At 43.4% G+C, this 12500-nt stretch overlaps 1 protein-coding gene and 1 pseudogene across 2 annotated transcripts in view; one reads left to right on the plus strand and one right to left on the minus strand.

Moving 5' to 3' along the window:
• The window catches only part of LOC126163158 (G protein-activated inward rectifier potassium channel 3-like), an 87428-nt gene extending 75660 nt beyond the window's left edge, over positions 1 to 11768 (minus strand). Inside the window, exon 1 of one of the 2 annotated variants that reach the window (XM_049920091.1) lies at positions 11317 to 11768. In XM_049920091.1, the coding sequence (XP_049776048.1) occupies positions 11317 to 11645 (329 nt within the window). In that variant the 5' untranslated portion in view covers positions 11646 to 11768. The remainder of the gene's footprint in view (positions 1 to 11316) is intronic. The other variant, XM_049920092.1, reaches the window with a different exon arrangement.
• On the plus strand, positions 454 to 571 carry LOC126163562 (5S ribosomal RNA; annotated as a pseudogene).
• Positions 11769 to 12500: the final 732 nt, after the last annotated feature.

Consider the following 12500-nt stretch of genomic DNA (forward strand, 5'->3'; position numbering starts at 1 on the left):
TAGGTTTTTTCTGGATTTTTTAATGCAAATGTGGTTATCTATCGAGTTAATATCAGTTTGAGAGTGACAATTGAAACAAAAAATTAGTAAGGAATATCAGCTTTTTTCTTGATTTCTGAGTGAAAATATCCCTATCTATTGTATTTCATATAATTTTGTGACTCAAATATAAAAGAATAATAATGAATGTGAGATGTTTCTTCTGGACCTCGCCAAAAATTTTTCAAAAGAATCCAGCCCCACCTCAAATAATTTGCCGACTCCTGTTATAGGTGTAAGAGGTCCGGTACTTGGCGCGAGATTGTAGGGAGCCACGAGACACGAGTCGGCAAAGCTGATGCCAGAAGTATGCAGCTCAGGCAGACACTGTTCAGGGCCTATCGAAGGAAGCCAAGAAGGTTAAAGCAGTTCATCCTTTGTTTCTACCATCTGAATGTGTTCGTCTTAATGATGGCCGACAGCCTAGCCGCAGTTGTCACACCGGTTCCCGTCAGATGACCGACGTTAAGCACTGTCGGGCTGGGCTAGAACTTGGATGGGTGACCATCCGGTATGCCGAGCACTGTTGGCAAGCGGGTTGCACTCAGCCCTGTTAGGCAAACTGAGGACCTCCTCGATTAAGAAGTAGCGGCTCCGGTCTCGTAAACTGACGTACGGAGGGAAGAGCGATGTGCTGACCACATGCCCCTCCATATCCGCATCAGTGACGCCTGTGGGCTGAGGGTGACACGGCGGCAGGTCGGTAGCGTTGGGCCTTCATGGCCTGTTCGGGCGGAGTTTTTTTTTAGTTTTTGTCTTAAGGGGCTCCGGAAAGGCTCAAAATCATGAAAAGTTCAATTTTTACTTTTTTGCGTTTTCTGAATCTGCAGACTATTACCTTTTAATAGATATATAATTTATTCAATTCCGAAGACTACAACAATTTTTAATTTTTTTTTGAAATGTGTTCTACATGGGCGTGACCCACCGTGGCGCTGTTAAACTGCTGTCAAATGGTGTTATTATTAACGTCCGTGTTCATTAGGTACATTTTAGTGATGTGAGATAAAGTATGTGTTGTGGCTAACCTATTTTCAGAGACTTAGCAGCACCTGAACTGTTGAAAAAGTGTATTCACGGAAAAACTCGAAACCCCAATGAAAGTGTAAATAGTGTTATATGGTCGAGAATCCCCAAGACTGTATTTGTTGGAATAGAAACACTTCACTTTGGTGTGTATGATGCTGTTGCGACTTTCAATGATGGCAACATTGTAAGGTGCAAGGTATTTAGAAATATGGGAATGAAGATAGGTTCTAACATGGTACGAGCGATGCTTGCTTTAGACAAGGAACGCCTTCGGGCTGCAGACAGGGCTGTAAAGAGTCTAGAAACACAAGCAAGAGTAAACAGGAGGAGGAACAAGAGGAAGCTGGAGGAGGAGTTTGCAGAGGATGAAGATAATCCATCCTATGGACCTGGAATGCACTAAAAAGTTAATCCACTCTTTGTCGCTCGATTCCCAAAACTTTCATTTTCTCATACTAATTACACGTTTTCTAAGGATCGTCCAAACATATTTGTTTCAAACTTTCAGTAAATGTTACACAGTACCTTCTGCATAATTTAACACAGCCTTTTTCCAAAAAACTGTATATTTTTGAATATATAAATAAAAAATTGCAAAAAATGTTGTGAATTTTCATTACAATTGAAAAAAATCATCTTTAATAACTGAACTATAATTTTGTAAAATCCCTGTGTTAAGTTGTAGCCCATATTCCAATAAATAATCTGTAAAAAGTTGAACTTCCTACCTCAAATACTTTGTGAGGAAAGATGTAATTTATAAGCGTTATTTTAACATTGCAAGTATAGGGCGTTCCGGAGCCCCTTAATGATGAAGCAGTTTGGACGTTAAGTGATTGTGGGAGTACTGTGTCAGTGTTAGATTTTAAATGTTATAAGAGGCTGCGGTATGTATATAAATTTCCCCAGTTAAGTAACGGAACTGTGGTTTACTGATATGTAAATAGAACGAAATAATCAGCAACCAGCTGCGTATAAGAAATGTAATTTCGTGGCCGGTTTTAGTCACTTAATGCCCTTCTTCAGGAGGCTATACAGAGAAACATATAACATATATGTAGCTGTTAGATAAGAATATTAAAATTAAAGACGTGTCCGCGCTGGCGCCGTGGCCAGCCTCGCCGATGTCGTAGGAATATTTAAGTCTCTACTGAAGGGTCATCAACTGACTGATCAGTGGTTCCCTTTGTGGCCGCTGTGGCTTTAATATTGCAGGCCATGAATGCCTTCCTGTGTTAAGCTGGAAACTTGCATCTTTGTTCACGAGATTTGTCGGGTTGCGAAGTTCAACGGTTTCTTTCATTATTCTATCCCAATACGAAAATGTCGACTACAGAATTTTAGGAAGGCTGAAGTAGCCCAGCAAAGTATTCGCTCCAGCTGAAGTGTCTGTCGGTTACGCCAACGAAGTATTGTGTGGATTGCACAACGAAATTCGCCCGAGAACGATTTGTTCAAATACTTTGTCGGGAAAGTCTTAACTAACAAAAAAAGTTACGTAACAAGTTTGTGTGCGTGGCCATCATCCGCAACAAGCACAGAAATATTCATTTTGTAAATAGAAAAACAACTTTTTCTTGCTGCACCATATTTTATGACGCGTTTCACTTTTTACTTTAAGGCATCATCAGTGGATCTAGAATGACACAGTTTTGTTTTGATGGATATTTGTAGCCTATGAAACAGTTCACGTTTTACGCAAATAAGTGATTACTTACAGTTAATCGACTTTTTGGCTGGCATCTGCTTTCTCTCTCACCTGGTCACATGCTGGATGTCGCGCTATAACTTCACTTACGGAACATAAGCACATTTTCACGTTATGAACTTCTTTCTTCACAATTTTCTTGTTCTTTGCGGTAGTTGCTGTGGAGCACTATGATTCTCCTGTCGCTAGCTATAGATATTTTACCGAAAACTGTGATTTAAAGTCGTAACTAATATGAGTTCAGTTCTTATTTGGTTTGTTTATGTAGATGCTTCAACCTAACGACGTATATCCTAAAACTAACATCTGTTCATTACTGATCTCTTTTTATCCGGCAGATACTAGCCAAAGACTAGAAAAACTGTAAATAATCACTTTGTACTTAAGAAATAAAACGTGAACTGTTTTTTAATCTACAAATATCTCACATCGATCACCGAACTTAGCAGCCATGTTTAAAACTTTAAAACGTCCATATTAAAACAATACTGTATAATTTTAGACTCCACCGAAGATGTCTGGAACAAATAAAATATGTTGAAGCAAGAAAAAGGCGTGTTTTATTTACAAAACGAATAAATATGCAACCTTATTTTTTCGAAGTGCTAATTAAGATTTTATGACTACCCTACTACAAGTCGATAGGGAGCATGCTTACGGTGGAGCAGAACACAAATGCTGAGTATCTATCGCATCCCCCCATCCCCACCAACATTGACACAAATATATACTTTGTTCATCATAAGAATAAACCTGATGTAAACAAACACAAACGCAATGATTGGTCAGCAGCAACACACATACACTGGCGTTGTTATGCTGTTGGAAATAGGTCCACTTAATATATTAGATATCTTGTTACTATGTTAGGATAAATTAAACTTTAAGATATTCTAATGTATTAACAGCCATCAAAGTTTCTCTAAATCATACTTTAGCTATGTAGTTTTTATTTCAAAATCGTGAACAGTCGCAGTCTGTGTACTGTTTAGCTCTGATTGTCGCACTGTTAATACGCAGTGTGAAAATGGCTGACACTGCTTCCTGCTCCGTAGTGAAAAACACAAGTGGAATACGGTTGAACAGTAACGAGAAACGGATTGTTCTCAATGCTTTTCACAGGTTTACAGAAAAAAAATCGCCTTTGAAGTTTTCTGAGAACTTTGTGTATTAATGTTCAGACAGTTAAGTAAATGTGATACATAGCGGAATCGGTAGCGTTGTAGAAGCGTAATTTGACGTCCGCGAATCGCTGGTTTAGATCTTTCTTTCGTCTTCGTTTTTCGTGCAATTTGGAATGCATACCTCTTTTACATATAAAACTCATCAAATATATCCCGATTGTCACATATCTAATCACGAGTCTTATGACAAATGCACGCGTTCTTGTTTCTAATTGCATATTACACACAATATTCCAGTTTTCATTGCAAATACAAATCGTTAATCGTTTTTTAGAAGATTGTTATTAAAGGTTTTAAAAAAAGGTTTTAAAAAACCTTTAATAACAAAAAATATTAACAAAAATAACAAAAAATAATAACAGAAACCTTTAATAACAAAAAAACCTTTCATAACAATCTTAAGAAAACGTAATAAATTAAATTTTTAAGGCAAAAATCAAAAGTTGCCAGACGTACTGGAACGAATGCACGAAGCTTTGTCAACGTCTCTGCCGAACGCTGGCGGGATGCAGAACGGTACGTCATAAAAGGAGAAGAGAACACGTGGTGCTTGCGTGACTTCGTGGATTCTGTTGTTGATCGACTCGGTATCAACGTAGCAAATGACAGTTCCAGTACTGAAATGTGTTTCTCGGCTTTGGATATGGCAGGTGTTCGAAGATTACCAGACGAATGACTGTTAGTAGTACCTACAGTTGCTTCATTATTAACAATATGATGATGTCCCTGCGTGACGCTTTTAAGTAACACATAGCTCAGGCGGAAAATTTACCCTGTGTTCACATTAGGAATTTTCATCAATCTTGTTTTCAATAACAGTGCTATGTTAGCTAAGAAACGTGCACTATTGCTGCAATTTTGCCGGATATTATTTCATTCTCTTTAAAAATTAAATTACGTACGAAGCTTGTAACGTCTCCTGGCAAAACACATATTATATGTGGTAAAAAAGGAGAAAAGAATTATTGTAATGACGTGGACAATGATTGTGTGAACTTTATGCAATAAAGAGAAACCATTATGTGTCATGTTTTATACTTGTATAGAATTATGTACTGACTTTTTTAAAAGATAATTTCTGTGTCGGCGAGTACTGAAACCGCCACAGACGATACTTATTAAATATCAAACAAAGATGAGAATATGTCACAACGAGTATAAATACACTCCTGGAAATTGAAATAAGAACACCGTGAATTCATTGTCCCAGGAAGGGGAAACTTTATTGACACATTCCTGGGGTCAGATACATCACATGATCACACTGACAGAACCACAGGCACATAAACACAGGCAACAGAGCATGCACAATGTCGGCACTAGTACAGTGTATATCCACCTTTCGCAGCAATGCAGGCTGCTATTCTCCCATGGAGACGATCGTAGAGGTGCTGGATGTAGTCCTGTGGAACGGCTTGCCATGCCATTTCCACCTGGCGCCTCAGTTGGACCAGCGTTCGTGCTGGACGTGCAGACCGCGTGAGACGACGCTTCATCCAGTCCCAAACATGCTCAATGGGGGACAGATCCGGAGATCTTGCTGGCCAGGGTAGCTGACTTACACATTCTAGAGCACGTTGGGTGGCACGGGATACATGCGGACGTGCATTGTCCTGTTGGAACAGCAAGTTCCCTTGCCGGTCTAGGAATGGTAGAACGATGGGTTCGATGACGGTTTGGATGTACCGTGCACTATTCAGTGTCCCCTCGACGATCACCAGTGGTGTACGGCCAGTGTAGGAGATCGCTCCCCACACCATGATGCCGGGTGTTGGCCCTGTGTGCCTCGGACGTATGCAGTCCTGATTGTGGCGCTCACCTGCACGGCGCCAAACACGCATACGACCATCATTGGCACCAAGGCAGAAGCGACTCTCATCGCTGAAGACGACACGTCTCCATTCGTCCCTCCATTCACGCCTGTCGCGACACCACTCGAGGCGGGCTGCACGATGTTGGGGCGTGAGCGGAAGACGGCCTAACGGTGTGCGGGACCGTAGCCCAGCTTCATGGAGACGGTTGCGAATGGTCCTCGGCGATACCCCAGGAGCAACAGTGTCCCTAATTTGCTGGGAAGTGGCGGTGCGGTCCCCTACGGCACTGCGTAGGATCCTACGGTCTTGGCGTGCATCCGTGCGTCGCTGCGGTCCGGTCGCAGGTCGACGGGCACGTGCACCTTCCGCCGACCACTGGCGACAACATCGATGTACTGTGGAGACCTCACGCCCCACGTGTTGAGCAATTCGGCGGTACGTCCACCCGGCCTCCCGCATGCCCACTATACGCCCTCGCTCAAAGTCCGTCAACTGCACATACGGTTCACGTCCACGCTGTCGCGGCATGCTACCAGTGTTAAAGACTGCGATGGAGCTCCGTATGCCACGGCAAACTGGCTGACACTGACGGCGGCGGTGCACAAATGCTGCGCAGCTAGCGCCATTCGACGGCCAACACCGCGGTTCCTGGTGTGTCCGCTGTGCCGTGCGTGTGATCATTGCTTGTACAGCCCTCTCGCAGTGTCCGGAGCAAGTATGGTGGGTCTGACAAACCGGTGTCAATGTGTTCTTTTTTCCATTTCCAGGAGTGTAGTAGTGACGAGTATTAATTTCTCTGTCGTCTTCTTGGAGTTACGTGAGTAGGAAGAGCCTGTGACGCTATATTGTATGCCTGTGTAGCATTCTTTTGTCAAGATTGACAGACGTACGCCATTAGGTACTGATTTGGTAAGGGTTTGTAATAATTTAATGTATCTAAATGTTTTGAATAGAGTTACTTAGTGAAAACTTGCATTATGATTTGTAATAAGCTTGGCTGGTTTTTTATCCCATCCTTTTAAGACATTTTCAGCTATTTAAATATTATTCGTGGTGCAGAGCTGCGCTACGAACGAACGAGCCGCTACCGCGGCGCATTCAAACTGCATTAAATGAAACCAACCATACCGCAAAGAAGCGGACAGGTAATAGTGAACTTAAATTATTTCTTTCAGCTTTCGGAATTGCAGGGCAGAGCAGCAGATTTTATAATGTGTTTTACAGGTGGACGCGGGCTGCGGATGATATATTATTAACAGTGCAAAAAGATAATTTACCTTAATAACATAAAAGAAATCTTGCTGTGCGTTCTTCTCGTCTGGCAAACATTATAGTAAAAACATCTTTTTCTCTGATAATAGTCTCATGTTCTCGTGTTAGTCGTGGTACTTATTGGTGTTTTACTGTTAACAAAAATCCACTGCAAAATTTTGATGTTGAACAAACATTGCGTACTGTAACATCAGTATTGATAACGAAATAATTTTCAGTAACCTTTTCAATAACTGTAAAGTAAGGAAGATATGTTGAACTTTATAGCGAGTTATAGTAACGAAACAGTGTTCCTTTAATAGAAAGCCAGATCCAGAATAATAAGAACATAATATATTTTGTTTTGTTGAAAATTAATGATCCAAAGAAAGTCACAGCACAGCATCCCTAAAAAGCATTTCAGGGCTCTTTTCGTAGAAACATATCTTATCTCACATATTAGTTGTTACGCGAGCAATAACAAAGCAAAGCAGAAAGAGCCAGCGAAAAGCTATGTTATTTCTCTGCTCGTCCCTTTTTTTCGTCTTAACTGCAACTGCTCAGATTACCGCAGGTTAGCTGGAGCAGCTGGCTGGCTGTCCAAGTTAAAGCTGGTAAAGCTGTTGTCCTGTACTACAGTTCAGTCGACGTGCGCGTAACGCAGAGCATAAACTACATCCCTATTATCGTACTTGACTATACTTGAGACAGCATGCCTTCGGCCCTGGCTGAAACGAAATCCAGTGATTATATGATAGCAGAACAAACACTGGTAGCAGTTACTTCTGTAAAATATCTGGGAGTATGCGTGCGGAACGATTTGAAGTGGAATGATCATATAAAATTAATTGTTGGTAAGGCGGGTACCATGTTGAGATTCATTGGGAGAGTCCTTAGAAAATGTAGTCGTTTCGTCACAGGGTTATTTGGTAACCGTGATAGCGTTACGGAGATGTTTAGCAAACTCAAGTGGCAGACTCTGCAAGAGAGGCGCTCTGCATCGCGGTGTAGCTTGCTCGCCAGGTTTCGAGAGGGTGCGTTTCTGGATGAGGTATCGAATATATTGCTTCCCCCTACTTATACCTCCCGAGGAGATCACGAATGTAAAATTAGAGAGATTAGAGCGCGCACGGAGGCTTTCAGACAGTCGTTCTTCCCGCGAACCATACGCGACTGGAACAGGAAAGGAAGGTAATGACAGTGGCATGTAAAGTGCCCTCCGCCACACACCGTTGGGTGGCTTGCGGAGTATAAATGTAGATGTACATGTAGATGAGATGACAGCACACGCGGAAGAATACATGTTGTTGTTGTTGTTGTTGTTGTTGTGATCTTCAATCCTGAGACTGGTTTGATGCAGCTCTCCATGCTACTCTATCCTGCGCAAGGTTCTTCATCTCCCAGTACCTACTGCAACCTACATCCTTCTGAATCTGTTTAGTGTATTCATCTCTCAGTCTCCCTCTACGATTTTTACCCTCCACGATGCCCTCCAATACTAAATTGGTGATCCCTTGATGCCTCAGAACATGTCCTACCAACCGATCACTTCTTCTAGTCAAGTTGTGCCACAAATTTCTCTTCTCCCCAATTCTACTCAATACTTCGCCATTAGTTATGTGATCTGCCCATCTAATCTTCAGCATTCTTCTGTAGCACCACATTTCGAAAGCTTCTATTCTCTTCTTGTCCAAACTGTTTGTCGTCCGTGTTTCACTTCCATACATGGCTACAATCCATACAAATACTTTCAGAAGCGACTTCCTGACATTTAAATCTATACTCGATGTTAACAAATTTCTCTTCTTCAGAATTGCTTTCCTTGCCATTGCCAGTCTACATTTTATATCCTCTCTACTTCACCATCGTCAGTTATTTTGCTCCCCAAATAGCAATACTCATTTACTACTTTAAGCGTCTCATTTCCTAATCTAATTCCCACAGCATCACCCGATTTAATTCGACTACATTCCATTATTCTCGTTTTGCTTTTGTTGATGATCAAAAACAAACACAAAAGAAAAGTTCGGAGTAGGCATTAAAATCCATGGAGAAGAAATAAAAACTTTGAGGTTCGCCGATGACATTGTAATTCTGTCAGAGACAGCAAAGGACTTGGAAGAGCAGTTGAACGGAATGGATAGTGTCTTGAAGGGAGGATATAAGATAAACATCAACAAAAGCAAAACGAGGATAATGGAATGTAGTCGAATTAAGTCGGGTGATGTTGAGGGTATTAGATTAGGAAATGAGACACTTAAAGTAGTAAAGGAGTTTTGCTATTTGGGGAGCAAAATAACTGATGATGGTCGAAGTAGAGAGGATATAAAATGTAGACTGGCAATGGCAAGGAAAGCGTTTCTGAAGAAGAGAAATTTGTCAACATCGAGTATAGATTTAAGTGTCAGGAAGTCATTTCTGAAAGTATTTGTATGGTGTGTAGCCATGTATGGAAGTGAAACATGGACGGTAAATAGTTTGGACAAGAAGAGAATAGAAGCTTTCGAAATGTGGTGCTACAGAAGAATGCTGAAGATTAGATGGGTAGATCACATAACTAATGAGGAAGTATTGAATAGGATTGGGGAGAAGAGAAGTTTGTGGCACAACTTGACCAGAAGAAGGGATCGGTTGGTAGGACATGTTCTGAGGCATCAAGGGATTACCAATTTAGTATTGGAGGGCAGCGTGGAGGGTAAAAATCGTAGGGGGAGACCAAGAGATGAATACACTAAGTAGATTCAGAAGGATGTAGGTTGCAGTAGGTACTGGGAGATGAAGAAGCTTGCACAGGATAGAGTAGCATGGAGAGCTGCATCAAACCAGTCTCAGGACTGAAGACCACAACAACAACGATGAACATCTTATATCCTCCTTTCAAGACACTGTCCATTCCGTTCAACCTCTTTTCCAGGTCCTTTGCTGTCTCTGACAGAATTACAATGTCATCGGCGAACCTGGAAGTTTTTATTTCTTCTCTATGGATTTTAATTCCTACACTGAATTTTTCTTTTGTTTCCTTCACTGCTTGCTCAGTATACAGATTGAATAACATCGGGGAGAGGCTACAATCCTGTCTCACTCCCCACCCAACCACTGCTTCCCTCTCATGTACCTCGACTCTTATAACTGCCATCTAGTTCCTGTACAAATTGTAAATAGCCTTTTGCTCCTGTATTTTACTCCTGCCACCTTCAGAATTTGAAAGAGAGTATTCCAGTCAAATACATTATGTTTGCATAAGGTTTTTTCTTACGATTTATTTTTATTTAATCGTGTCCAAGCCATAGACAACCCGCATATTACATATACACACAAATACAAATACAATACACATATGTATAAATAAAACAAACCCAAATTGGGGAGTCACATTACAATATAAAGACAAACATAGTATATATATCATATCACGTCCCGCCAAAATTCAGCGCATTTAACTGCCACTGCCGTAGCGTTTGCCAGATATTCCTTCCTGCACACTTCCCCCATGTTGCTGCATTCCAGGAGGTGGTCCATTGTTTGGGTCTGTCCGCACTGGCACGTGTCCGCCCCGTCTACACGTGTTTACGTTGCATCTGCCCACCCCAGTTCGTAGGCGGTTGAGGGTTCTCCATAATGGCCATTTTAGTTCATTTCCAGAGGCCAATTTTTCGTTGGGTGAGATTAGAGGTGCCCGGTCTCCCGTAGGCAGTGTTGCTTGCCATTTTGACAATCTGGCCTTTTGTTTTGAGGTTTCGAGCGGTTGAACTGAGGTGAGGAAACTCCGTCTCGATTTTAGACGTGTGTGTGGAGGGTTTTGTCCGAAGAGAGGATGGCGCTGGTCGCGCAGCTGCTTGAGGCGCTCTGCTTCGCTTGCTATAGCTCGTCTGATGTTGGGTGGAGCTACGCCACTAAGCAAATAAAGTTGGCTAACCGGGGTGGGTCTTAGGCATCCCGTGATTACGCGACAGGCATCGTTCAGAAGAGGATGCACTCGTTTCGCATGCGCTGATCTTTCCCAAACTGGGGCAGCGTATTCAGCAACCGAGTAGCAAAGTGCAAGTGCCGACGTACTAAAGTATGTGGGTCGGCACCCCATTTTGTGGAGGTGAGCTTACTCAGGAGGTTGTTTCTTGTTGATAGTTTGCCCCTGACCTTTCTTACGATGAACACGGTATAGACGCAGTGGAGCTCAGCTGCAATCTGGGGAATGCTGTGAGGAGGTGAGACGGGCTGTTACTTCCTCCCTCCCTCTACACAGAGAGCACACATCACAGGGACGGGGGTACAGACAGGGACAGGGCAGTACCTTCTGGAGGCGCCAGAGCGCGCGCTGCTGAGGTGCGAGGCGGGCGTGGCGCGGTTCCAGACCGCGGGGTTCAGCAGCGTGCGCGAGTCGTCGCCGTAGCTGGCCATCGAGTCGATGGGCGACCGCAGCGGCGAGTACCCGTCGTCGACGGCCGCCTCCGTGTTGTTGTTCTCGTCGTCGTCCGTCGTCGTCGTCGCGGTCGTCGTCGTGCTCGTCACCATGTTGGACAGCGGCGGCCGCGGGGGCGCCGCCTCTTCCGCCTCGCCGTGCGTGGGCGGCATCGGAATGGCCACGACTTCCGCTTTGTCGAAGAACTCCGCCGCGCTCATTGCCGTACCGGAACTATCACCACTACTCGCCAGAGGGCTACGGTTCTCTTTTCATTTTAGTCGGACGACTCCCGCTTCCGCCGCCAATCTCCGCACCTCGCCGCCCCTCTCGATAGCTGCGGAGAGCCACACAGTGAATGAGTAAATGGTTGCCAAATTCACACACGGGCCTCTCTTTCTCGTGTCGGGTCGTGAGCGGCGTCTGCCTGACGTGAGCACAAACTGTAAGCAAAGATACTACGGTTCTCGCTACAGGACTTGAGCGACACGCGCAACTTTCGTGACCATACGATCGGCGCTGGAACGGTTTATCTGACTCATACGCTTCTGCTCCTGTGGTGGGACGGGCACGTGGCGACGACGGTAAGGGGTGATACAGTGTGAGAGGGGGCAGTCGAGAGGGAGCGGCATTGCATACCACACAGTCTTACTCCATAAAAAAGCAGATAAGACATAAAACAACGGTTACCTCGAAAGTAAATCGACAAGTGACAATCAAAAATTCTAATTTACAAACGTATTTGCTTCAGGTAATAACTCTACGCGTTTCAGAAATGATATGTTCAAAGGTTCCTAAGCTTACAAGTCTTTTTTTTTTTTCATCTGATGATGTGAATTATTTTTTGAAATGCATTATGACTTCATAACAAGGGCTAGAACTATCGGACAATCAGTTTAACACGTCATGGATCCAAGTTGTTGACGCCCGCATCTCGTGGTCGTGCGGTAGCGTTCTCGCTTCCCACGCCCGGGTTCCCTGGTTCGATTCCCGGCGGGGTCAGGGATTTTCTCTGCCTCGTGATGGCTGGGTGTTGTGTGCTGTCCTTAGGTTAGTTAGGTTTAAGTAGTTCTAAG

Source organism: Schistocerca cancellata, chromosome 2 (genome assembly GCF_023864275.1).
Source record: "Schistocerca cancellata isolate TAMUIC-IGC-003103 chromosome 2, iqSchCanc2.1, whole genome shotgun sequence".
NCBI lineage: Eukaryota > Metazoa > Arthropoda > Insecta > Orthoptera > Acrididae > Schistocerca > Schistocerca cancellata.